At 36.7% G+C, this 27,449-nt stretch overlaps 1 protein-coding gene across 1 annotated transcript in view; it reads left to right on the top strand.

Moving 5' to 3' along the window:
- Positions 1-24,808, top strand: part of LOC136856146 (synaptotagmin-15-like) — a 79,422-nt gene extending 54,614 nt beyond the window's left edge. Inside the window, 9 exon segments of the mRNA XM_067133796.1 lie at positions 7,728-7,867; positions 9,858-10,019; positions 15,140-15,350; positions 19,599-19,692; positions 21,147-21,204; positions 21,207-21,331; positions 21,995-22,105; positions 23,469-23,670; positions 24,539-24,808. Of these exon segments, the coding sequence (XP_066989897.1) occupies positions 7,728-7,867; positions 9,858-10,019; positions 15,140-15,350; positions 19,599-19,692; positions 21,147-21,204; positions 21,207-21,331; positions 21,995-22,105; positions 23,469-23,670; positions 24,539-24,666 (1,231 nt within the window). The 3' untranslated portion in view covers positions 24,667-24,808.
- Positions 24,809-27,449: the final 2,641 nt, after the last annotated feature.

Below are 27,449 nucleotides of genomic sequence, written 5' to 3'. Positions count from 1 at the left end.
CATTAACTTTCTAAACAGCTTCTTCAGGAGCTTTCTAGAAAGCTCTGTTTGTCACTCTTTCTAAATTAACTTTCTAAAAAGCTGTGTTTGTCACGCTTTCTTCATTAACTTTCTAGAAAGCTGTACTCTTGTAAGCCCACTTTATATTATCTTAAAATCTGTCTTGCAAAATGATAGAATCCATTTCTATTAGCGTTTTGGAAAGCCCTGTTCTTTTAAGTTAATTTTCTTAACTTTCTTACAAACCCTGTTTTTATGACCATTCGTATAACTTTCTAAAAAGCTTTATACATCAATGAGCTCTCTCCATCACCTTTCTAACAAGCTCATGTAAGCTTCCATCTTTCTTTTGGCTTTTCCAGAAGCCCAGATCCAATGACGTTCGTTCATTAGCTCTCTAGAGGGCTTAAGTATTATTACTTGGCCATCTCCTAAAAATACTCGGGGCCATCTTTCTGCCAGTGAGTCTTTTTCACTTTTTTTTTCTAGGTATCTTTATATTTCTGGGCTTGTCATTTTTTTTTGTATTGTATATGCCAATAACAGTTCATCTCAGCTGTTTCCTTTAAGATCCGTAATTCACTTCCATAAAGGAGAGTTGGCTAAACAGTTTCTTATAATGTGGGTTTATATATATGTATATATTTGTATGTATGAATTATGTTTATATATGTGTATATAAATTCATATATTATATAATTATGAGAGAGAGAGAGAGAGAGAGAGAGAGAGAGAGAGAGTAATGTTTGTTGCAAGATTCAGCAACGGTTGGTATCTTACTTGACCAATAGGAGGTCATCCTTATGCCTTTATCTAGCCCACGCTTGAATGAAAACAAGTAAGAAATGTTTATAACTCGGGGAAAACATAAGCAGGAAGAATATACCAAAGCCTGGGAGTTCCGACAATCATTATTATGAACGGAGCAGGCAGAAGAGTCATTAATTAACGAGTTGTCTGTCGTGTGTACTGAGAGAGAGAGAGAGAGAGAGAGAGAGAGAGAGAGAGAGAGAAAGATGGTAATTAATCTGATTCGCGTGGCTGTTCATTCCTTTCTTGGAATTGTCTTTTCCCCTTTGACGTAAAAGACTTGTTATCTCTCTCTCTCTCTCTCTCTCTCTCTCTCTCTCTCTCTCTCTCTCTCTCTCTCTCTCTCTCATGCTACTTGTTACATGTAGTATAATCGTGCAATGTATGTTTAAGAACTAGCAAAAAAGCTACCCATATTTAACCAGGAGAGAAGAATGAATTAAAATTTAACCAATATAACACTTCATGGACATAATTCTAAATATTGAACAATAATAAAACATAATAAAAACTATAAATAACATAAAATGAAAGAACGGGAATCAAAGATTGCGAGAGAAAGGATTCGTAAATTGGTTTTTTGAACGAGAAGGGTTTCACAGCTCAGTCTCAGATACGATTCTGATTGACCCTATCATTGCTGTCTTTTGTGACGTAGAAAGACGTACCCAGTGCCCACCGGGCACGTTGACGAGTGAGTTCTGCGATTGAAATTTGTAGGGTTAAGGATCTTTTTCTTGTGTTATTATTATTATTATTGAAAAGGAAAAATGAATTAAAAACTTAAACAAATAGAAAATCGCCTTATTATGTACGTTGGACATGTAACCAATATTCATCAGTCTTTGGCTGGGGCCGTAGCCTGCACACCGCGACCTAGTCTAGATTTGAGTTCACTATTCGGATAGTGAATTATTTGTCACAGCTATTTTCTGCCTCGTAAACTGGCAATTTTCTAATTAACAGCGGCCATAAAACACTAACTTTAACAGTTATGGCTCTCTAACGATACTGACCTAGTTATGGACTTAGGGTAATACGTCCCATGACCTTATTTTTCCTTAATACTTAAGATTTATGGCTTAACTGGTTAAGCAAATGAATTAATTTGAACAGAACGATATGTTTTTTGGGCAGTTAGAGCTAACAGTCCCTATTTCAAATAGATAATGCAATATATTCAGCGTCTCCTCAATTTATATATATATATATATATATATATATATATATATATATATATATATATATATATATATATATATATATATATATATATATATATATATATATATATGTATATATATATATATATACACGATTTTGCAATATCCTTCTGATGGTCTCATACCCCACCCCAAGAAACCCCCTTGGCTGAAGAAAAAGAAATTTTATTGATCTTTTGACCCCTGGGGATTCCTGACCCCAGCTGTGAAACCCCTTTCTTAGGATTTCGAGGTCATAATTAATCGCGTGTGAGCTAAGCTGACCTATGAATCTCCTTGTGAGAAGCCATATCAAATCTACCGAGGTTTTGTTTACCAGGAAATTTAGTCGGGAACAAAATCTAATAATATCTCGACTTCTTCTTCTTCTTCTTCTTCTTCTTCTTCTTCTTCTTCTTCTTCTTCTTCTTCTTCGGGAGCGAAGCTGAACGAGAAAATGGCTCGTACGGAATCGAATCTTTTGATCAACGCGTCCTGTAATTAATGTCGAGATCCCATTTCCTCCGTTCTTTTCAATTAAGTTCGTCTCTTTTTTCATTATAGTTCGTTCCTTTCTATTTGATTGAATTCTTATTAGTTCCCCGAGCGGTTCTTTTCAGGGGTTTTCAAGTGGCTGAAGAAGGAAGTTTTTCAATAACCGTATTTGTCAGTAATTCGTTGATAACTATTTTGAAGAGGTTTTGGTGTTAACTTCAGCCATTTATCAATTTGTTATTGACGACTTTTGTTGTTTATTCTGTGATATTTAGGCATTTTATTCATTATTATTATCCATATAAAATTTGTATTGTATATAAAATTTATATATATATATATAAAATATATATATATATGAAAAAGTATGACATACCTGCCACTCAGAGTATGGAACCTTATATATGTGTTGGGAAAACGGAGTAAAGATGAGAATTCCAAAACCTGTGCACTTATTGTGTTCTGATTTTTTTATATTTTATATATTTTACAGTTATAATCTTATATTTTATTGTACTAAGTTTGATACGAGTGTAGTTATTCGTTTTATGTAAATTTTTACTTATTCTCTCTCTCTCTCTCTCTCTCTCTCTCTCTCTCTCTCTCTCTCTCTCTCTCTCTCTCTCTCTCTCTCTCTCTCTCTCTCTCTGTTCCCACCATTGGACTTGGAAGACCTGATGTTAACATTTGACGAAAGAAAAAGCAGTCTTGTATATATTAGTATGTGAAATATTTACGGTTTTGTATTAATAGTAGTGTCAGAAATTAAACCATCACTCCGCAAGGACAATTTGAATCAAAGTCAGAAAAAGACTCAGAAAAGTAACTCGAAGCAGAAAAAAGAGGAGAAATTATGAAAGACTTAATTCTGCCGGCATCCTACAGGGCGAGGCTCATTCTCCCGAGATGGTAAGTTCATGAAGGAATTTTTTTATTATTATTATTATTAATTTCATTACTGCAAATTATCGTCCATTTTTAGTTAACTTATAAAAGTATTTTAAGTCGTTCTCCCGAGATGGTAAGTTCATGAAGGATTTTTTAATTATTTTTTTATTATTGTGATTAATTCCATTTTTTTAAATGGACATACAAAGTTATTTAAAACCATTATTCGTGTTCACGTTCAACCTGTTGTATGTTGAACAGTGTTTATTGATGTTATTGCAATGTGTTGTATGGCAATTTTTAATATTTGGCATTTTGAGCTTAGTATGTATTTTATATATTTATTATATATAATGTGCATAGATAAATATGTTTATATATATATATTATATATATACATATATATATTTATTTGTATATGTATATATATATCTTGATTCGTTGGATAAAATTTAAGTCTTGCCTCTTTCAGAGTTATGAAAAGGTTAGAGTCAATGACAAAAATGAATGACTACTTTTTAAATGGCTTAGCCATGTGGAGAGAATGGGAGTGACATGATGAAAAGTGTATAATTAAGTACTATTAAGAAGATAGAGAGGACTCTTAGAAAAACCTGTAGAGATGGAGTGGACGAAGTTTTGGAACAAAAGGGCTGCAGTGTTTGCAAAAGATCATAAACTTTTAGTGTAGGTATCTGAAGTAGCCAATAAGATGGAAGTTTGTTGCACAGGGAGTTATCCATTCACTCAATAGCAATAACTGACGTCACCCCAAACTAAGTCAAAAGGTATATTCTTAAACTGGAAAGCCAAAGTTCATCCAGAACAAAGTTCCTGAAAGGTTTGCGATAAATTCTGGGTAAGAGGAAGCTTGCTGGACATTCAGCCGTCCACTGATTGCAATCCGAAGGCTCTTTGAAGTTCCAGGCGTCCTGGATTGCAAGGGGGATGCCTGGTGTCAGATTGAGGTCGATCGTGTTTGGCTTTTGTATGGTACAAGTTTGGACAAGGCGTTTAAATGTGTATAGTAAAATATGTTGATGATTACTCGTGATATTGTAAAGTATTAATAAAGGTCATTCCTTTGAGACGATGCATAATTATAATTTTTGGCTCTTGTGTGGTACAAATTTGAATAAAGCATTCAAATATGTATATTAGAATATGTAAATAATTGGTGATGTAAGCGTATCAATCTTTAAAGTATTATTAAAGATAGCTCCTTTGAGATTAACACAATGCATAATTATTGTGTTTGATACAATTCAGAATAAATAATTTAAAACTGTACATTTAAATAAGTAAACAATTAGCGACAATGTGCCTGTCTTTAAAGCATTATTACTGAAAATGCCTTTGGGAAAATGCGTAATTATCACAAATTCTGAAAATGCAGAACTTTGAAAAGTCTGTCAGTAGCGGAAATATATAAATGAAAATGTAAAAGTCGCATGAAAAAATGTATAGTTTTTTTGTAGATACTGAACATTTTAACAAAATTCTCAGCGTATCTGAAAATGCAGAGGTTTCATATTTTATACTGGAAATTTTGAATTATTTCGTTTGCAACTTGTTTTAAATATAAGAACTTATTAAGTCGTCATGCATCTGACATTAACCACACTCATTACAATACTAGTATGTTACGAAATTCTTGAAGACAAATTAACAAAATTGATAAACATTCATACATAGAGTCTCCTGGTCACCTTCTATGTGTAAATTTAGAAATTGTTTTCATTTTTGATTGAGGGTCGAAGGTGTTTCCAGGAAGGATTAAGAAATCTAGGTCATTGTGGGTGATAAAAACACATAGATGAACATAAACAGTAATTACAAGCCAGGTTAATGACAGGAATGGTTCGTGTATAGTGTGTTTTTAAGAGCTGACGGTAAATATCCGCAGTTGATATCACTGAAGCTAATGTGATTGGTGGATTAAAAAGTCGTGTAAATGTTCGTGCATTTATATATTTTAAACTTCCTTTTTTTTATTAATTTATCCGTTAATTGTTAGCCCTTTATGCTAACAACAGAACCCTAAGAGCTGTTTCAACTTTAATTAAAGAGGTTAGGGACATTTGACTTCCCTCAGGGCTAGTACTAAACACGGCTAAACAGTGTAGGTGAGTCACTGTTTCGCCGTGTTTAGTACTAACCCCTGGGGCGATCAAATTTCCTTGAGTGAATTTCGTTATCTGCCTGGAATTTCAGGCAGTTCTCGAAATGCCTAACGGTTTCTCTGCCTGCGACATAGAAATGTATCCCATTGCTGTACACCATCTCGTAGTATGACTTTGAAAATATAGACTGTTAAATGACGTAGGTAAGAGGAAAGGTTGAGGAATTCTCTCTCTCTCTCTCTCTCTCCTTAGGTCATTCTTATTGTAAATGTTTGTCTTTACGTTTTTCTTAAGCAAGTCCTTCTTTGTTTGTTATTCAAGCGATTGTTTGTGCGTTTAACAGTTCTGTGTGATTACGACACTTGCGTGTGTGTGTTTGTTTAAGATTACGTTATAAAATCCCAGACGGTCCTTCTGGGTGGTTGTGTGTTTGTTTGACAGCACTTTGTGTCCAGGGCAATTCGACTTCCTTGCGTTGTTTGTGTGTTTATGAAACATCTTTCTCCCTTCTTTGTGTGTGTGTATTTATTTGCTCGTGTTGTGTGTGACTGTTTATGTGATACGTGACGGGAATAGAATTGGACCTCTCTCGGAAAACAATAATGTTTGTCATGTAGTGACGTTATTGCCCTGATAAGCGGAATGCTATGGAGAGAGAGAGAGAGAGAGAGAGAGAGAGAGAGAGAGAGAGAGAGAGAGAGAGAGGTATCCCTGATAAGGTGGACTGCTTACCCGAGAGAGAGAGAGAGAGAGAGAGTTTATGTTATCATCTTTAAGAGTTACCCGTTTCTTTATGTGCTATGTGGAAGACCTCTGATCTTCACCTTATGTAAATTATTCCTTATTAATCATTCCATACGCCAAGATGATTGCTGTTATTCCAATTCTTATTATAACCACACGTTTAGCGAGCAGTTCCTCACTGATCATATCATTATCGTATTCTTCTCTGACCTTGAATAATGATTAAGTTTCGAATGAGGTGACTTATGCACCGTCACGTCACATCACGTCAAAATATTCTTTCCAAGAAACGTGTCGTGACGTGACGGTGGATGCCGTTTGCTGGATGGTGACGTGACGTCATGGTGTGAACAAGTCCATTTGATTATATGTCAGGAATTCTCACGTACTTTGACGTGACGTGACGTGTCGGTGACGTGATGTAATAATGTGAATCAGCCTTAACGCAACTAGGGGCAAAATAAAATGAATGGATTGTCTTGAATTCGTGGGTCCTGCGAAAAAGTATGAATGGATTTGTAATTATTCACTGTCATTTACGACTGAGTTGTGTATTCCAAAATGCCTTTTTGGAAAGCTATAAAAAAAAAACAATTCTCTGGTATTTCGGTTTAGTCATTCATATCTTCTTCATCATTTCCCATTTTCTGATTTTATTCTATCTCATATTACGTCTTACCCAACCAGATACTGACCAGGCATGGTGCTGCTTGATTCCACTAATTAAAGGACCAGCTGTTCATCAGCCTCTTTGTGACCTGTCATTCATTATCATCAATTTCATCATCAGTTTCACCTATATCATTTGTCTCATGAAACTGGTCTGTATTAATTATATTAATTACTTTGAAGGGGCAATTAGAGATTGCCAACCTCCATCAATGTGATTAGTACAGATGTAGTTACCCAAATGATCTTCATTAAGGACATGTTATTTCATAAGTACAAAGACATTGGTAGCATAATTACCCCAGTAATGTTCCTCATATATATATATATATATATATATATATATATATATATATATATATATATATACTTGTTGGCCGTGTGGTTAAAATCGCGTCACTGTAGTCCTGAGTTCTTGTCTTCCGTGGTTCGAGCCCACGAGACGACGAACTCATTATCAACTAAAAAATTCCCCTTCGGGTAACGTATATGAAAATATAATATTTCCAAGGTAGAGCGAATTGGATATTAAAGGACGTTTGTAGCTTAATGCTTGTATATGAATCACGGTGATGTGATAAAAATTCATACATATAGTATGTATATATATATACATTATATATATATGCGTTGGTGTTGTCTCTTCCATAATACCAATTAACTAACATAATCTTTCCTTCACTTGCATTTTCTCTCACAAACAGCAGGAAGCTACAGTTTCCTTTAAATTATACCTGTGACATCCTGCTTAATCCTATAGGATGTTTTGAATATCCTATTCTCTGTCTCCCCACAGGACTCGAGAGATCCAGTTCACCCTTCCTCCCAGCCTGGCGCCCTTGGGAGGTCCTGGGGGAGTGGACGACGACGCAGGGGGGAGCGAGGGAGGGGGCGATATCCCCCCTCTCCATGCTAGTGTGGCATCCTTGGCTGGAGGTCAGTTGGGGTTGAGTCTGATTTTAATTATGTTTGGTATTTATTTTTTATATTCAAATTTTTTTCATAAATTTAGAGTGTTTGTTTATTTAGGGTTTTAGCCTTTTACTTGACCTCCGTTCTCTCTCTCTCTCTCTCTCTCTCTCTCTCTCTCTCCTCTCTCTCTCTCTCTCTCTCTCTCCACTTCCCTTGTTACTCGCCATTGTCTTCACATCTTTGATGTTCAAAATCTCTCGGAGGAAATAATTGGAGAGAATTGAAAGAATGGACACACCTGGCACTTTGTACTCAGTTGCCTGTTAGGGATTTTAATTGGCATTTTTCATTCGATTTCCTCATTCATGGCATTATGTTTTTCTTATTAAAGGGAATTAACCCTGCTGTAATAATCATTATTATAATAAAAATAATTATTATTTATTGGAATTGACTCTGTAATAATCATTATTGTAATGGTAATCATTATAATTGGGCGGACGCCATTGTTTTGTTATTTCTCAGAATTGTTTTCTGCTTAAATAGACTATAAATATTCTCCATTTCTCGTCTCTTTTGTACGTTTTTTGTTGATATATTTTTATTTGCTCATTTTCATCTTTATGTTTCTCTAATGCTCGTATTTTGCTGTTTATCTTTTACTCAATTTGGATTTTTATTTACTTATTTTTTGTTCGTGTGAAGATGTGCTCATGTTAAGCAATAATAATAATAATAATAATAATAATAATAATAATAATAATAATAATAATAATAATAACTAAAATTCAATTCAAGTTGCACTGGCAAGAAATTTGAAAGCAAACCGTTCAGTGGTTATTAATGAATTGAAGACCACAATTTCATTTTCCCCATCATGGTACCATTGTCTCGATAGTTTTGAAACCCTTTCTCCAAAAATGTGAAAGTAATTCACAGTCAAAGTGTATAGAAGAAGCATTATTTTGGACAGTTTTATACCTGCATATAGTGTTGTAGAAAGCCTTGGGGCTAGCAACCTCATCCCAAAAGATTCACTGTGAAACGTAAGGCTTAGCTGATATCTTACGGTGCCATGCTGTCTATGGGAAGAATTATGAAGTAATGTCCCTATTATAATTATCAGTATTATCATTAAGGTAATTATACCGGCGGTACTCTGCCTTTGTGAAGTGCTCTCAAATTAATTTAATTGCTAATTGCTCATATAATTGAGGGCTGAATTTCCAGTGACTTTCAGAGAGCACTTATGGGACAATTTGGAGCTTTGCGCGGTGCAACTTGATTGCAATAGCCTGATGCTATTACTGGTAAAGTTATTATTATTATTATTATTATTATTATTATTATTATTATTATAAGATTCCACAAGCAAAATTAGTCAGGTGCTACTACTGTTAAAGTTATTATTATTATTATTATTATTATTATTATTATTATTATTATTATTATTATTATTATTATTATTATTATTATTATTATAAAATTTCACAGACAAACTCGGTTTCTAAAAGTCCCTCCCAAATAGAAATAGATTTTAAAAAGTCACGTGCAAACAAAAGAACAAAAGAGGTGACGGAACAGAACCCTTGGGTACTCCACCAGAGATGGCGAGTGGAGAAAACGCTGTGCTTCTAACAAAAACAGATACAAAGGAACTATTAGATCAAAATAATTAGCTCGCAGAGCCATTTTGCCAGACTCTGTTGACTGTCTCTGATATTTCAGGAGAGACTCAAGGTTTCAGTGATGTATGTCATTGAGAAAGTAAAGAATGATGCTACTAACCTCGTCGATATTATCTTCGGTTTTCGTCGCGTACCGCAAGAATGTGAATACATATTTGATAAATAATAATAGTCTTTCTTCTCTATTCCAGCAATTACCAGCTAAATGAATAGTGATACTCCTAACTTTATCAATATCACATTTCGTCACATCGTGTGCCCCTTGGGACGTGAATGAAAATGAATAAATAATAGCAACAACCACCTTTCTGTCTCCTCTGTTCCAGCGAGTGGCGGAAGCAGCGGATCCTCGTCAACGCAGGACTTCGCCTCTCCTTCTTCCTCCTCCTTGGCTTCTCTGGGATCCCTGGACACCACAGGGACGCAGGCGAACGCCACGGATAATCGGAGGAGTTCCATCACCGACTTGCGAAGGCGCTCGCTGCAAGGTAAGGGTTTCGATTCCTGCTGGAATTGGGGGTTTCACTGTGCCGTCTGGTTTTGAGAATTGTAGCGGGGCTTGACAGGTGCTTAGTGAAGGATAGTTGTTGTTGTTATTGGTTTTAGCTGTCGTTTGGGCTGATGTTTTTATTATTGTTGTGTTTGGGATTGTTTATGCGGATTTGTAACACTTGTTTTTTGTTTTTATTGTTAATGTGGTGATGTATTTTAGAGTACCTTTGCCAGAGCTTTGACGTGTGTTAAAACTTTAAATTTGGCATTCAATAACCGTTGTATTATTATTATTATTATTATTATTATTATTATTATTATTATTATTATTATTAAATACGATGGCTGCATCATCTGAGTTAATTTTATCTTGCTTTGAGTTTTCCTTGTGATTTTCCAATGTTGTGAACAATAATTCACAGTGTTTATACGTTGATAAAATAAATACATTAGCAGAGTATTTATAGAGAATAAATACGCTACCAGTATATTTATTTTTACCAACTTGTAAATTACTTTCCAATATTAGCGTAGATGAGAATTATAAGGCAAATTGAGAGGGTTCAACATAAGATTAACTCAAATGATCCAGCCATCGTATTGAACAGGACCTTATCCTCTTTGCAACTAGTAACGTCAGTGCACCTCACGTGGTGCACTGTAGGCATCACTTAAGGTTCCTTGCAGCGTCCCATCGGCCTCTAGCTGCAACCCCTTTCATTCCTTTTACTGTACCTCCGTTCATATTCTGTCTGTTCCATCTTGCTATCCACCGTCTCTAATTTTTCTACTTCTTACTTTTTTCCTCAAGGAATGAACTAGCTAAGAGCATGTAGGGGTCTAATTCCTCACATTCTTTACCCTTAATTAGAACAACTCTCTGTAATCACGTTACAGTCCTGTATCCTAATTCCAGTGCATCATTCTCTTGTACCTAATTACCTTAATGATGTTTTCCTGTGTGCCTGAAATACGTCATCAATTGTCTTTCCTTGAGTATAGGTACAACACCTTTTCAATCTACGGTTCGATACAGGAAGTTCGTCTCTCCGTAAGGTACACGCCATTTTCCTAGAGAATCTCTCTCTCTCTCTCTCTCTCTCTCTCTCTCTCTCTCTCTCTCTCTCTCTCTCTCTCTCTCTCTCTCTCTCTCCTTCGACATATTTCTTATTAATCATTTCATATCTCCTTCGGCATATTCCCTTTAACATTCAGTGCGTTGCTCGTTATTGCAACATCATATCTTCTTTGTATTCTGTTCACAGCGTACACCTCTCTCTCTCTCTCTCTCTCTCTCTCTCTCTCTCTCTCTCTCTCTCTCTCTCTCTCTCTCTCTCTCTATGTGTTTATCTCTCTTTGCCTTATTCATCTTTTTCTCAGTCCATTCCTGTATTCTTAATTTGTCAATATCTCTCTATCTCCTCATCCGTATGCAACATAGTGTTACCCATTCTTCAGTATTTCTCTTTATCATATTCTTGCCTTGGGTCTTTTACGCCTTTTAGTGGCCTAATATGTCTGCAGGGCATTTAGCTGTTCAACTTCTTCAACACTCCAGCTTCCATCTCTCGTTTAAGAATAAAATTCAGGTAAAGATTATGTGAGTCTGTATATATCACTTAGTGGTCTTGATAAACGAATTTCTAATGATAATGATAATTATTACAATAATAAATTTCTACCAGTTCACTTCGATATTGAAGCGAGGTAAAGTTAAAGAAGTTGGACAGCCAAGTAAGCGATCAAAAGATCAAAGGAAGCGTTTAAAAGTAATAGGCAGAAAGCAATGCACCTGTCGTCTTAATGAGGCCAGGACTTTCAGTAGCGCCTTCAAACAATGCGTGAGGCACACTGTAGACAGTGCAATACTGTGGCGCCCATTTGTTGTAAGATCTTCAATAGATACAGCGTGGCACACTGTAGACATACTTCGGAACCCATCTTCCAGAATTTCGACCAATTATTCATTGTTATTCTCTTCAGTAATTACGGCATTTCACGTAATGACACTACTTGTCTAATGTCACAGGGCATTCCTTTTCCTGTTCTCGAACCTGGGCAAGAAAAGGGTACGTTGGGATGCCAGTCCTATCGGCCTCTTCACTTTAAGAATTATATTCTCAAAGCAGTTTTGAATTTTTTTAAATTACGTAACATTGCTGTGCCTGCAAATGCAACAATTCCCTTATTGGTGACACTTTCATGTTTATTTTTTCTGTTTTCCCCTCTGACCTTTAGTTGGCGTTCTTTGCATTCACTGTTTTGCTATGTTGTAGGTAACTCGAACTCTCAGGTGGATTTTTTCCCTTACCTGTAATTACCAGCAACCCCCTTCCTCCTCCTTCTCCTCCTCCTCCTCCACCACCAGACCTACCTACCTTCATTAATTTATCTTTGTTTATTTTTATGTTATTTATTAATCAGGTAATTCTCTTATCGTTGCTCTATTTTTCTCTTTCATATAAGAAGTTCTATTGGTTCCATTAGCAATTAATCCCCTCTTTGGCTTGTCTCTAATAATAATAATAATAATATCAGCACTTCGAATTTTATCTGCAACAGCACAAGCATTTTTCTGAAAGTGATGTCAAAACCCACTTTGTCAGGGCGCGGGACGTGGTACCCAGGAATTCTGGGTAAGGTTGTCATAAGGTCTAGTTTATTGGAGAACATAATATGAAGGGCGAGAAGCGGGTACATGACTGCAGGCATTTCTGACTAAGGAGATTGATTCTGGTCAAGTTGTAAATATGTCAGGGCTGGGTGTTGGGTTTCCTCTGAAGAGGTCACCTCTTCCTGGAAATACTACTGCTTATTGGTGGCAGTAAGAAGTGTGATATTATAAAAATCATTACTGATTTGTAAAACAGACACAAAATGCATGACTTTTAATACCAGGTATCTGGGAGACATGATTTTTGTTGAATAACTGATTCTAATATTAAACTTATTCACCCATTCACCACTTGTATGACATACTCACCACTTTCATTAATGAAGCAAAGGTTATTTTGGTTTGTGCAGTTTATATGAAGTACAAGAGAAGCTCATCTTGCATGGCAATCCATACTCTAGATGGGTCATCTGCCAGTCAAGGTGAGAAGGGGTCATGTGTTGAGATTTGTTGATTTTTTTTTGTAAATCTGTCCTCCATTTTAAAATATTTTTGTGATTTTCATATCTAGTTATATCTGTGTATCAAGCACAACAGACGAATATTTAATATTTTTCATGTGACTTAAGCAGGGGTTTGTGTAGACAGCTGATTCAGAGCAGAGACCTGTTCATAAACTAAGACCAGGAACTGGGGCCATTACAGGATATGACCTGAACCCAACTTCTATCTTGATGTGCCGTTCCTTGACAGCAGTCATTATAAAACTGACGCCATTTTCTATCCACACACAGACAGCCATACGTTTGTTGTGTTTTCTGGGCACTGACATTGATGACTGTACACCTTATTCCTTTTTCTGATTCTTGACACAAGTGACCATTTCTTGATTCTGCCTCTGACACTGGTTGGCTCCCTTTTCCATTTTCTGTGCCTTGATCCTTGTGACATTCAACTGTTTTCTTTGCTTTTGACACCAGCAACTACTCTGCTCTCTCATTTTCTGTAACTTGGGACCAGCAACCCTACAGCTTTCTCCATATTCTGTGTCAGAAGACTGTGACCACAGAGCTTGCTGTGCATTGCCTGTGTCATGGCACTGACGATCATAAAACTTGTTTCACTCTGTGTACCTTGCCACCAGAGTCTGTAAGACTCAGTCCATTTTCCAGTGCCTTGACATCCATGACAGTGTGAACCACTCCATTTCTTGTGCTCTGACACAAAAGACCTTACAACTTGTTTCACTTCCTGTTAATTCAGTGCCAGCAACTGTACCACTCGTCCCATTGTGTAGAGCATCAACAGACACCTGTTTCAGGAATTGACTCTCCTACCTTAGCAGAAATCTCTGTGTCCCTTTTCACTTTTTCAACCTTTATGTCCAGCACCACAAATATATTCTACATTGTACAATTTTAGATCTTAATTTTCAAGGAGAGCTAAGATATTTAATGGCAGTGTCCCACTAGCTAATTATCTGGTATCTTAATTCTAAACTTCACACCAAGTAGGAAAATATTTGTGACACATTTGTGGGGTGTGTCGTCACCTTAATGGACAGGAATGAACTGGGATTTTTTCCATTTTTTATTTTCGTTCTTAGAAAGTCCAAGTATCATGGCATATGAAGTTCATTTGTGCACTTTGTCATATTAACTTTGGATTCCAAAATCTTGATGTGAAATCTCAAGATACAATATATAGACAGCCTTCAAAAGTTAAGGATGTCAAATTATGTGTTATCATACTTCCTCTTTGTTTTATGTTATTTAGTAATTTTAATTGTGGAAAGACAGTGGATTTGTAAATATTTTTTTACCACACTTCTGACTTTAGACTTTAAATGTTTTCAGACCAAAATACTTTTTTTTGTAGCCTGAGTGCTATGGCTATCATTAATTTTGCTGCACAGCAAAAAATTAAAACCAGAAACACAATTGCGAAATAGTGGAATAATTCTCCCCTTAATTCATTTTCTCTTATAAATGTCTATTCAATCTTTGTACCACTATCCGCCTCATCAAAGAACAAGCCTAAATGACGAGGTATTATTTTCTTAGTGGATTTTCCATTGCATCTCTGTTTTCCATTGACTGAAAACAAAGTAAAGAAAACTCTTTTCACTTATATTCCTCTCATGATCTGTAAGCAATGAAAGCAAATGATTTCAGGCAAGATACCTTGATGTTAATGATATTAGAACTTTGCAGAGACAGGGAAATGTTTGGTAATAATATTGAGAATACATTCATCTGTTATATTGTGGCTACATTCATCTGTAACAACATTTTTTAAAAGTCAGCTTACAAATAGTTGTAGAGTACCATTCAGCTCCTCGAAATTAAGATGTGTATCACAGTTAAAATATCTTAACGAAGTAGTTAAAACCTGGATCCAAATTTATGGAAAACCTCCTGAGGTAGGTGGAGATTCTCATACCACAACTCCCAAATCAATCCTCCATTGTGAACTTACAGACCATCAACTCCTTTCCTACAGGCTACAGCTTGGGAACACTGAACCCAGAGCTCTACCGAATTCCTGACCACTTGGACGACCCTGGGACCTACCCACCTGGGCATCTGGGCAGGGTATTTCTGACCCTTCACTACCACAGCAACACGGAGAAGCTTCAAGTGGGACTGCTCAGGATCAAGAACCTGCCCTCTCGGACATTTGGGTCGACAAATGCATGTGATCCTTACGTAAGGTGAGAGAGAATGAGTTGGACTGATGTGTAATCAAGATTAGATCCATTTCACATAAAGAGTCTTCTTGCTTGGAAAGTGTCTTGTATTTTTTCTTTCTTTAAATCTTCAGCCTAATACCCTTATCTAAAGAATATTGTGAATATAAAGGAATATAAAACAAAACAGAGTCACCTGAAATTCAGGAACGAATTTCCTCCTCGCTTAAATATTTGGCGATCAGAGGATTCCATAACTGCACGGGGCAAACTAGTCCACATTTCAGTTGTAGCCAAGATGAAACCCCTAGAAAAATTAGTATTAAACCTAGTGCTAAAAAATGACAATGTTTGCAGCAGTAACCTGCCTAGTGTTCTGGGGAATCTTATGGAAGCTTGTAGGGAAATTATTTTGGTCTTTAGAATTATTGGGGAGCAGCTAGGTGGATGGGATGGCTAGCAGTGTGCCCAGTCCAGAACCTCTCCTCTTTCTTGCACCATTTTTTCTATTTTCACATATACAGAGGTTCTGTTCTGTGTGAGTTTGGTATAGAGGTTCTGTTCTGTGTAAAGGGGTTCTGTTGTGTGTAAGTCTGGTACAGAGGTTCTATTCTGTGTTAGTCTAGTGCAGAGGTTCTATTTTGTGTAAGTCTGATACAGAGGTTCTACTCTGTGTAAGTCTGGTACAGAGGTTCTATTCTGTGTAAGTCAGGTACAGAGGTTCTATTCTGTGTAGGTCAGGTACAGAGGTTCTGTTCTGTGTAAGTTTGGTACAGAGGTTCTGTTCTGTGTAAGTTTGGTACAGAGGTTCTGTTCTGTATAAGTCTGGTACAGAGGTTCTATTCTGTATAAGTCAGGTACAGAGGTTCTATTCTGTGTAAGTCTAGTACAGAGGTTCTATTCTGTCTAAGTTTGGCTAATTGCTTGAATTCACAGAACGGAAAGAATGATTCTGTACATCTCTGTTCATGCGCATGCACAAAAATGGAGAAGAGAGAGAGAGAGAGAGAGAGAGAGAGAGAGAGAGAGAGAGAGAGAGAGAATATACTAGATCCTTATGAAGCTGGGGACACAAGTCCTGTCAAGATATCTAATCGATGAATCTGTTATTATTGCATCAGAAATAACAGTTCTGGATTGAATTAGGCATCGGGGGATGCCTGTGCTGGCGTTGACGTGGAGATGGATGCGAGAGAAATAAAATGAATCTGGAAGGATTGATTGACTGGTTGGGACTGATTGGTTTTTTTAGAAAGTGGCGTGACACTAATCAAGGTCATGGATGTCCTTGGAAGAAAGCCCGAGTGGTATTATTGCTGGAGAAGGAATCAGTATTTATTATTATTATTATTATTATTATTATTATTATTATTATTATTATTTATTATTATTATTCAGAGCTCAGCCTTTTATACTGTCTTTCATTTCCTCAGCTGAATTCATTTCTTTTAGAATTTGCGTTTCTAAGCTAAATCTGTTTTCACCATTGTAATTTCATTTCTCAATAAGTGAATCAATGTTTCCCCAGTCAGAATCAGTGATCTAAAATATATGTTTTTGTTTACCCTTTTTTCAATTATGTTTCTTATTTTGATATTTACGTTTACAAATTATGGTCTGCAAATAAATGCGTCGAGTATCTTAATCAAACTTATTCACGTCTCTTGCATAATGAAAGGTTTGAAAACATAAGTTTTTAAACACTCTCTCATGGCATGATGTGTGTGTTCTTAAGAGAGAGAGAGAGAGAGAGAGAGAGAGAGAGAGAGAGAGAGAGAGAGAGAGAGAGAGAGAGACTGGAGTATAGCCTTGACAATAATCATCTCAAGACATGACCTGGAACTACGTAACTCCGACGATCAGCATCCGGTCAAAAGGTCATAACCTTCTGCATAATGCATCTTGGGATGTGAAGGCCTTCGTAATAGTTTTTAATTGATTACCACCCTGCAGGAGACCCACAGACTTCTTGAGAGTTATGCAACGGCCTTTTGAAGGCAGTGGGAAACTCTGACCACTCACCAAAGAGCGTTTTATTGCCTTTGGCACAGGAAGTGACCAATTTTTGGGGATATAGCCACGGGCCAACAACCTCGTCCCAGTAATCATTGGTTAGAGTGGAGAGGTAGCACCCTGTAGTCCCTCCTCCTCATTCCCTGATCCGGTATCAAGGCCGGATAAAAGGGGAGGGTTCGGAGAAGGTTTAACTCTCATGCCTTGTAAGAAGAAAGAAGAAAGAAAAACGTTGTTGGAACTTAGGAGTCTGAGGTGAATAGTACTGCGTTACGTCATGAAAAGTATGATTGTTTTGGTGAAAAGTAAGTTATTTATCTTCTCAGTTCCGACGAGGCCCTTCACATTTGTCGTAAAAAGGTCCTAGAATTCAAATTTGCTCAATTTGCTTCTAAGAACGGCTCTTTCCTATAGATGTGGTTGTTTTCTTAAGCCCAGTTAATGAGGCATTATGTTATCCTCTTCTGTTCATGTTAGGAATAACGTTTTCCTAATTAAGGTGTTCCATCATAGTTCTTTCTCCTCAGTAGGATTAAATCAAAGGCTATATGTATGATCAGTGACCCTACTTTTAAGTTTGATTACAGTCCTCCTTTTCTTGCCTTTTCTTGCCTCTTTTACTGGTACTGTTTCAGTCAGTGTTCCGTAGAGCTCGGAGACAGAGCTCAGACACTCCGTAACACAACACATCAGGCCACCTCTTCCCACAATTACTTTGTAGAAATCAGGAACTTTAGAGTTGTAAAATTCAGTGACCGTTTCTTTCCCACTGCCGCTGAGTTTTGGAACTCTCTTCGTGCTTCGGTTTTCTCATAATCCATTCTTTAAGAGGCAGGTTTGTCGTTTCATTTCTTTCTCTCCTTCTATTCTTTGTCTTGTGTTGGACGAGCCTGGGCTAGAAAAGGGCATTAATTGGTCTGTCCCATTGGCTTTCCATTCAGAAGAATATTCATGCCAGATGTATAACAAAACAACTTAAGAAATTTCTTAGTCGTAAGTACTCCTGCCAGATGTACGATGACTCTGAGCACTTTATCTACCTTCCCCATTGGTATATATAGGAGGCAGAGTTTATTATAAACCCTCTTATCACTCTCTTAATAAGAGTTCATATAGACAGTGCCAACAGGTTGGAGAAGACCTCCGCATCTGTGTGGTAGTATATTGATTGTTTGCCGGGTCAAGAGGTTTATTGGAATGAAGGGGATTAGTGAAAGATAAGCCGAGTGCTAAATGGCAAAGTTACTTATTCATCTGGTTTGGTTCTTCTTAATTCATACTAAGAGGCATATGGCTCCTGTGCTGTCAAAGATATGGTAAATATGAAAGAACTATGCAATTGCATCATACTCATAATGTATCATGTACAGTATGTATATTATCAAAGTTTAGTACCCCCTGATTGTGAGTAAATGCTGGTAACAACATGAGTCTCATATCAAAACAGATTATGGATAACAGTAGTAGTTTGTATATGCCTTTGAAACGGCCCCCCCTGCTCTTTCCATTTCTCCTTTTGCCTGAGCTTGTGCAGACCTGTGAAATGGACAGAACTCAAACGCTGTAGAAATACAGGTACCAAAGTCAGTAACATTAGTTCCTTGCAGAAACATAGCTTCTGGAAGATGGCCAAGGGAGATATCTGTTGCTAATTAAAAGGAAGTTCTGGCTAGAAGACACTAGAAATCAGATGATTGCTGACATCAAATTATGATGTCTATAGTATCAGCTAGAGGCCATGGCTGTAAAAACAACAGGAGACTTCATCAACACTCTTTAGGGACTGGCAGTTCAGTAGAAGCTTCCTAGAAGAAGAGAGATGACCTGAGGTCGTCGAAAGATCTTGCAGGTGCTGGTTTATGTAGGACATGTAACCCCAAGAATAAAATTAGGAGGTTTTCAGCTTTTCAACAGCTTTTAGGTTGTAGAATTATCTGTTATCAAAACACAGTAGGAATTGATCTTAAGAATTATGTTGTTATAGCTTCAATTTTGTGAAATTGTAAAGCTTCAAGTACCAGTTTCCTGGGAAGTGAGTGAAGCCAATTAGTCTTAGATCATTTTGAGCATGCCATAGTATAGCATTTCAGTACTTGATTAAAAAGTATTGGAAAATTGTAAGGCACCCAAAAATTATTGGAAAATTGCAAGGACTTTCACTCAAAGATGTATGGCATATAATGTTTTATTAGAAGTACTTTCAAATAAAAATGTACACTGTATCCTGCTTTGTGCACTCATAATGTGAAATTTTTACAGGCTGAGCGTGTTACCTGATGAACGTCGCTACCTGCAGACGAAGGTGAAGAAGAAGACTTGCAATCCTGTATTTGATGAGCATTTCGGATTTCATGTAAGATTTACTCCTTATCTCCATAGTTTCACATATCATATATATAATATTTATTAAAGTCCTCCTGGGCCTCGCAAGGCTCATAGGGCCGGTGCTGAACTCCAGTTTCTTAGGCCAACAGCCAGTGGGGGAGAAGTCCCGTTGCCTAAGACATGTAGCCAGTGTGTCACTAGGCCCACTGATTAACCCCCCAGTCTGAGGGCTGGTACCTATTTTCTTACTAACCCTCTCGAGTTTTCAGACCGATAGGTTGGTGGGCCACCGGGTTTATGCAATGGCGCCATCCCCAAGCCAGCAGTGAGCTTATATTAATGTTTATTCTCAAGTTACAGGATTCTTTTTTTATTCAAAATTCAGCTTCACTTTGGTGTAGTCGATGGTTTTATAATATCTGCTGCTTCAAGAAATCCAAAGCTTCTCTTGAATTGGCCAGATGACTAAAAAAATCAGTCGGCAAATGCATTTACTCTTGCGAGGTGCTGGTAACTGTATACAGCATTGATATTTTTGGATATGTTTTCTCATCTGGAAACCTTGAAATCGTATTAGGAAGTTAATTAAGAAACCCCCTTATTATGGACTTAAACCTCGTGTTATGGTGATTTGAGTTCAATGCTGTCTCCATTGTCCAAGTGGTAAGAACAGTTATAGTGAAAGTACCATGAATTTCATTTATGCTGGTATATTCTATGAATTTTTTTGTTGTTCTGGATTAAGTTGGCTACATGCCAGCAACGGGCTCTTACTCGTAGAGTAGACGTTGAGATCAAATGTCATGACGTCTTATTTGTCTCAGCTCCCAACTCTTAAGCTAAAACTATATGATGTAATCTTTTTATATTGCATGTCAGTACATCTTAAGAAATAATAAAATCTTCAAGTCTGTCACTTTCTCTCTGTTAAATGCATAGGGGCAGGGGATTATCAATACTCAGACCTCAGTTGCTCAGGCAAAACAGAATTATAAAACTATTAATGCTACACCCTCTTGTATGGCAAACTAAAATGAGTCATTCTAAGGAACCAAGTGATAGGTAAAAGACCCTCCCAGAATAAGCAAGGCAGTGTAAGGTGGTGAAAATCTGCAAGGACATTGTGAGTGGGTGTTGAACTTCTTTACATGACAGGGTTTATTGATGAAGATTTAGATCACTAGGTGTACTCTGGCCTCAAGGAGCATTGTTTCTGCATGAGAGATCTAGTTTTTAAGGTCATACAGTTTTTTGGAAAGGATAATTAATTAACTTAAGCACAACCAACTGTATATGCAGGAGTTGCCTTTTTGAAGCCTACACTGTACCTCCTGTGGCCAGGTCAGTAAAGGAGTGGCTTCAAACACTAGAAGAATTTAACACACCAGACTCCTTTATTTAGGCATACACTTCCCGTAGCTAGGCTGAGACACTAGAAGACTTTAGCCCAGCCTTGTTTTAATTCTCATCTTGATTCCACAGATCCCCCTTCGATGCGTGGAGGAAAGGACCCTTCGAGTGAGCGTGTTTGACGGGGGCGCCACAAGCGCCAGCCAGCCATTGGTCACGTGGCCTTCCCACTGGCCCAGGTTTTGGCTGACTCAGCAGCTGCCGTCGCTTCTCCTACACCCAATACCAACAACGTCCTCGTTCGAGACTTAACACGGGTCAGTTTGTGTGAAGTTAGTGGTGTAGATCTGATAGATCTGCTGAGTGGGAAGGGAAGGATGGTTGTAGATGTAGACATATTGGAGTTGTTGCTATTACAGCCAGTCAGGTATATCTACAGTAGTTGATATTAGTTAAGTGGTCTTCATTATTAATCATTCTACATCCTTGTCACCAAGAAAGTGGTTTGATAGTCTGATAACTCTAGCATTCTTTGTAGAACCCCTGCCGTAGAGTATAGAGTTAATTGAGGCTAAAGTGTACCTTGTAGTCATGATATATGATGTTTATCGAAGAATTGTATTGGTGTGGCTTCCAGAATATGCATATTGGAGGACAAGACAAAGAGAGAAAAAGTTTTAGAGATTTTAGAGAAAAATTAATTTAGTTTTAGCCACAAGACCATGATTTTATAGTATTTTCAAGTGTCGATACTGCATATGCATACACATGCACAAAATACTGTCCAATATATACATTTAGAAGCATCACATTTCCCCATACAGTATCAGATTTTCTACTATAACTTCTGTACTGTGTAGCACAATTACCATGTGCAAAACATTTTATGGTTCCATTTTTAGTAGATAAGAGTAAATTGATCACAGTATTCATTTAATTTTCCTTTAATTCTTGGTCCTAATGTCAACGTCCATTGATAGGAAGAAGAATGCACCACGTCTTCTGAATTGGGAGAAGTGCTGGTGTCCCTGACTTACAATGATCATCTCCATCGTCTCACAATCACTGTCTTCCAAGCTAAAGGAATCAAGGTAGGAAGGTCTACAGTAACTTTACAGCAGGAAGTTTCTGCTACAGTCACTCTTCAGATCCAGAGTTATTCCAAGACCCTGTGTGTGTGTGTGTGTGTGTGTCAAAGTTAACAGATGCTTCAGGCAAACATTAAACTTTAAATTAGAGTATGGTTGTCTTTTCAAGTGAAGTTTATTTTTTGTCGTTTTTAGTCTGCGTGAGAGGTTGTCTGTGAAAATGGAAGATTGTCTTTCATTGTGGAGATTACATGAAAAATAAATGGGTTCAGAACTTTGCTCATTTTCTAGACAAGTAGCCAATGTCCTGAATGAATTTTGGTAAAAGCAAAAAAAAAAATGATGTTCAGATTATATGTCCTTAGAACTTATGTGAAATTAGATCCAAAGAGATTGATTATTAAATCCTAGAAGAATCCTTCACACCATTAATCATTACAGATTTTGTTTTAGAAACATATATAGTATTAAGCCTTGATGTTGTATAGTTTTTTTAAAATACATTTTGGGCATGAACAGAAAGTATGAGTGCCACATAAGTCACTGGCAATTGATGCATCCATTTTCAAGCTGGTCTGAGATGCACCTGAAATGGCCCCCACAGTAAACTTTGAAGAGCTCAAGTTCGACTACAAATTAATGAATCGTCTTGCTTTTAATTGTTAGGTTCGTTGCTTTTCTGTAAGGTTAATCATTCCATGACAGTTCAATAGAGTATTAAACCTTCCCCATGCACTGTAGTGCTACAAAATATGTGCTTTTACTTTCACTGCTTTTATATTGCTGTGTTTTTATCCAGTTTTTGCATTTTTAAAGAAGTGAAAATTATTGGTTAAAATTTTTTTATTTTTACTAATAAAGTCAAATCGTTCTAGCCAGCCTTTTGAGAGTTATGTATTTTAATTGTTTGGTCTAGTTAAACAGCTTAATAATAATAATAATAATAATAATAATAATAATAATAATAATAATAATAATAATAATAATAATAATAATAAATGTGTGGAAAAAAATTCCACACTAATATATATATATATTGATATATATATATAAATATATATATATATATATATATATATATATGTTTTGAATATATATTTACACTGACATCAGTTTGGAATTTTCATAATAATAATAATAATAATAATAATAAGTCATAATAAAAAATTCCACATTGAATAAGTGTAAAGTTATATCTCTTTACATCAGTGTGGATTTTCAATAACAATAATAATAATAATAATAATAATAATAATAATAATAATAAAGTCACATCTTTAATAAATAATAAAACGAATTCACTTCCTTCTTCTTCCAACTTCCTCAGTAACAAAAGTCCAGCAACTCACTTTCCCCTTTTTCCCAGGTGAACGAAGGTGAGGCCGTCTCCTACATGAAGGTGTCACTTATGAATCAAAGGCGTGCAGTGAAGACCAAGAAAACTGCAGTGGTGGCTGCAGGAGAGGAACCTCAGTACAACGAGTCCTTCCACTTCAGACCCCCTCCAGAAATGGATGGCGTCCACCTCTCGCTCCAGTTGCATTTAGCTGCTAACTCGAATGCCAAAGGTAGGACCTTTTGGTTTGGTAGGGGAGTGATTTGATTGGGTTAGTGTCCTGAGTTTTCGTTCGGGAGTTTTGGGCATTATGAAGTTCATCCATGAGGTGATATTGAGGGAGGAGGACTTTTGGTTTGGTAGGAAATGGGTTTGAATGGGTTAGTGTCCTGAGTTTGGGTTTTTCCATTCATAATTTTGTTTTGGATTTATGAAGTTCATTCATGGAATGAAACTAAGTTGGTTTTTCACTCAGAATTTTCTTTAAGAAATTCATTCTTGAAATGACATTGAGTTAGTTTTTCACTCAGAATTTACTTTAAGATAAAAATCATTATACAGTAAGCTTAATAAGAATCTCAATTTTTAAGGTGCTACCAATAAATTGAACAGTACACTGAAATTTGCAGTGTATTGAATTTAGAAATGAAATGTAGTATACTTTGCCTTATTTCAATTTACAAATTTCATGATTTATCATCAAATACTGTACCAGTTTAGAAGACAAGAATAGGCCCAGCATGTGTCCTTGAAATCAGTCCCTCTTAATTGTGACACATTCTGATTCACAAAATGATAATAATAATGATAATACCAGAATCATTATGTCTCATTCTGCTGACAGTGAATGAATGTAGGAAATTTGGGCCATATGCCCTGTCACTAGGCCCAGGGAGGCCACCCAGTGCCATTCTCCTATCATGCGATTTAGAGCTGGCCATATTGTTTGTTAGATCCCCATTTAGATGCACAGCACTCTTTCCATTTTCTAAGTAATGATATGAAACTTGATATTAAAGTATTAAGATGTTAACTGTATACTTTGATCATTCTGACACCTGGAAACCAGTGTCCTTGCTAATCCCTCCGCAACCTTCCAGGTCGTGTTGTGGGCCGCATCGTCATCGGGTCGTTCATGTTTGCCAGAGGCAGGGCGCTGAATCACTGGAACGAGGTCTTGTCAACTCCCAAGGAGGCCATTCAGCACTGGCATCCCCTCACAGAGTAAAACCCTGGCAACCCTCTCCTTCGTTTAGAGAAGACTTATATCATCCCAATCTTCGTGACCACACTCTGAGCAACGCCTACACTTCAGTCACATGAGTCGACGCTAGTCTCTCCTTGCAAGCAACTCGGAATGTCACAAGTGACAAGACTCGAATGATATCTGACGTAAAATGAACGCTCGTCAGAGTCTACTTGGTTCTACCTATTAATCATATCATATATATATTATCGTTCTCCTTGTGGTATGCAGGTAAACGGCTGGGGGGGCTTAGTGTGTTTTTAGGCAAGGACTTTAATTATTCAGGTTTGGTTTAGAAACTGAGAACTCCCTGATTAGATCCTTTGTTAACTGATACGATTGCAGTTTTGCTGTGTTCTTCAGTGTGGTTTGGACTCAGATCTGTAGGTTACAGTATTGCTGTAGATGTGATTCATTAATTATGCAGTACAGTACAGTATTCATGATACATTTAATTATTTCTCAAGCAAATTTATGGTCATTCTTAGTCCCACAAGAACTGCAAAAATTTTAACTCATCAGATTATACTTCAGGCCCATAGCTTACTTGAGTTTAGTCAGATAGACCAGTCCATTAAATTTAATATTTGCATTTAGGTGAATCTCCATCATTTTGCAATAATGGAAACTGAGCCTCTGCAATATTATCAGCTGTTTACCTCAGAAAAACAAGGAAGAAGATCTATTAGTTATAAATAAGGTTTAGTAAACATGTCTATGTAGTGGACTCGCTGCTGCGTGATAGTTGCTTGCCTACTTAACCCATATCTTTTGGAGCCTCCAGTCTATAACATGTTCCTTTGATTCAGCAGCTGAGGCAACCAAAGAGTCGAACATTCAACTTAGGTCATCGAGAGAAGCCCTCCTTCGACAGCAACCGTAGAGCAACTAGAGATAGCACAGGTGTAGTGGAGAAATCTTAAGATTATCCTGAAATATACTCAGTGAAGACTCATCATAGGCAGAGATATGTAATCCCCCCCCACCCCCCTTTGAACGTAACGTAAACAGGAACTTAAATATTGTTCAGTAGGTGATAAAGTATACTCATGTAAGAGTGGTGTGTGTAGATGTGTAGAACTTTTAGTTTTTATTGTAGAGACGAAGATATCCAAAGTTTCAAGACTGTAGGTTAGTGAGTTTGAGAGAGAGAGAGAGAGAGATTTGAATTATTTACTCCAGCGACAGAGCTGTTAAAGAATTTTTTCTAGCTTTTTTTCATCCATTTTCAGGGCTAAAAGGCTTTCTAGAGCTACAGGTGCATTGTAGAGCATTCAGTGCATTATAGAGCAGCTGAAAATGCAATATTAGCTCCGTGGATGCACATCAACACTGCTGCTAATGCATTTCCAAGGATGGGTGCATTCTGCGTTTGTTATTGCATCTGCAGAGCTATGGATGTAGTTCTAGAGTTATTTATGCATCCTAGAGCCATAAAGTCTAGAGCTATCAATGCATGTTGAACTACTGGTGCATGTTAAAACTACAGACGCACTTTAGAGCTAATGTTCACATAGGGCTGGTCATGCAGTTATCTTAGGAAGAAGGTTCAGCATGTCGGGGTAAGGAAGAGAGTCTTTAGCATATATATAAAAGTGTGCTATTAAGTTGTATGCTATTGAACAGTAGAAACAAGTAGCAAACCATATAGAAACTTAGGTGCAATAAGTAACAATACAGCTGTATTAGTACTTTGCATAACTACTCAGCCGTCTGTGATGCTCAGCTAACTGCAACTCACTTCTCAAGAGAAACTAGTTACAGTGACTCACTTCTTGAAAGAGGTTTGTTGCAGAGAGCTGGCGATCACTTTGGGCTGTGCTTCGACATATCTTGCACAGAGTTGCATAGTTGTACAAAAGCAGAGACAAGGTAGTTCTTAGGCCTTGTTTGAGTTGTGTTTTATTTCATACAATCACCAACGAGTCATTCCCTTGATTGTAAAGTGGTGGCTGGCAGTTCTTGAACAGATATCGAGGCTACAGTGAATGTGTGTTTGAATATCTATTTATGTATATATAGTACAAACATTATATACTCGTAAGTGCATATTAAATTGCATAATTATTATAGAGGATGTTATGTTGTGTACTTGTATACATTAAAATACATATGTTCAGCATATGTATGGGATTAAGGTAGATACATTTTCATAGAAGTCAGAATTTCAAATTTTGTTACCATCATAATTTTATAAGTATTGGATATAAAGTTTATACTTTTGTCTGTCATATATGAATCTCTTCTAAATATTTAGCCAGTTCAGTAAACTGGCTCTATAAGAAAACCTTTTACAATAAATATGACTTCAAACTTCAAATCAAGTCTTGTATTTTGAAGGCACTAAAAAGAGATCTTTGAGCAGGGAGTAACTCGTCTGGTTCTTTTACATCTAAACAAATATATTATATATATATATATACATTATGATATATTCAGAGTCTCGTCGTGCATCTGGCATCTGCAGATACTGAGGAAAATGTCGCCTTATCTGTAATATCTTTGTGGGGTATCATCTCCCACCTAATCTATTGTGGCATCCGAGCGGAAACAGTTTGCAGGGACAAGGGGTACAATTCTGTAAAGGAATTAGGCATATTTTAATTAGCAGGTGATCACTGTATATCAAAAACAATAAGGTTGCATGATTATTTAAATGGCTGGACTTATTCATCACCATTGAAACTGTTTCCGCTTTGCAGAAATACTATTATTATATCAGTTGTGAATGAAATGGTACATTGATGATGTATAAAATTATGTTA

This window comes from Macrobrachium rosenbergii, chromosome 34, assembly GCF_040412425.1.
Source record: "Macrobrachium rosenbergii isolate ZJJX-2024 chromosome 34, ASM4041242v1, whole genome shotgun sequence".
In the NCBI taxonomy this organism is placed as follows: domain Eukaryota; kingdom Metazoa; phylum Arthropoda; class Malacostraca; order Decapoda; family Palaemonidae; genus Macrobrachium; species Macrobrachium rosenbergii.
This window is presented reverse-complemented; position numbering and strand designations above follow the sequence as displayed.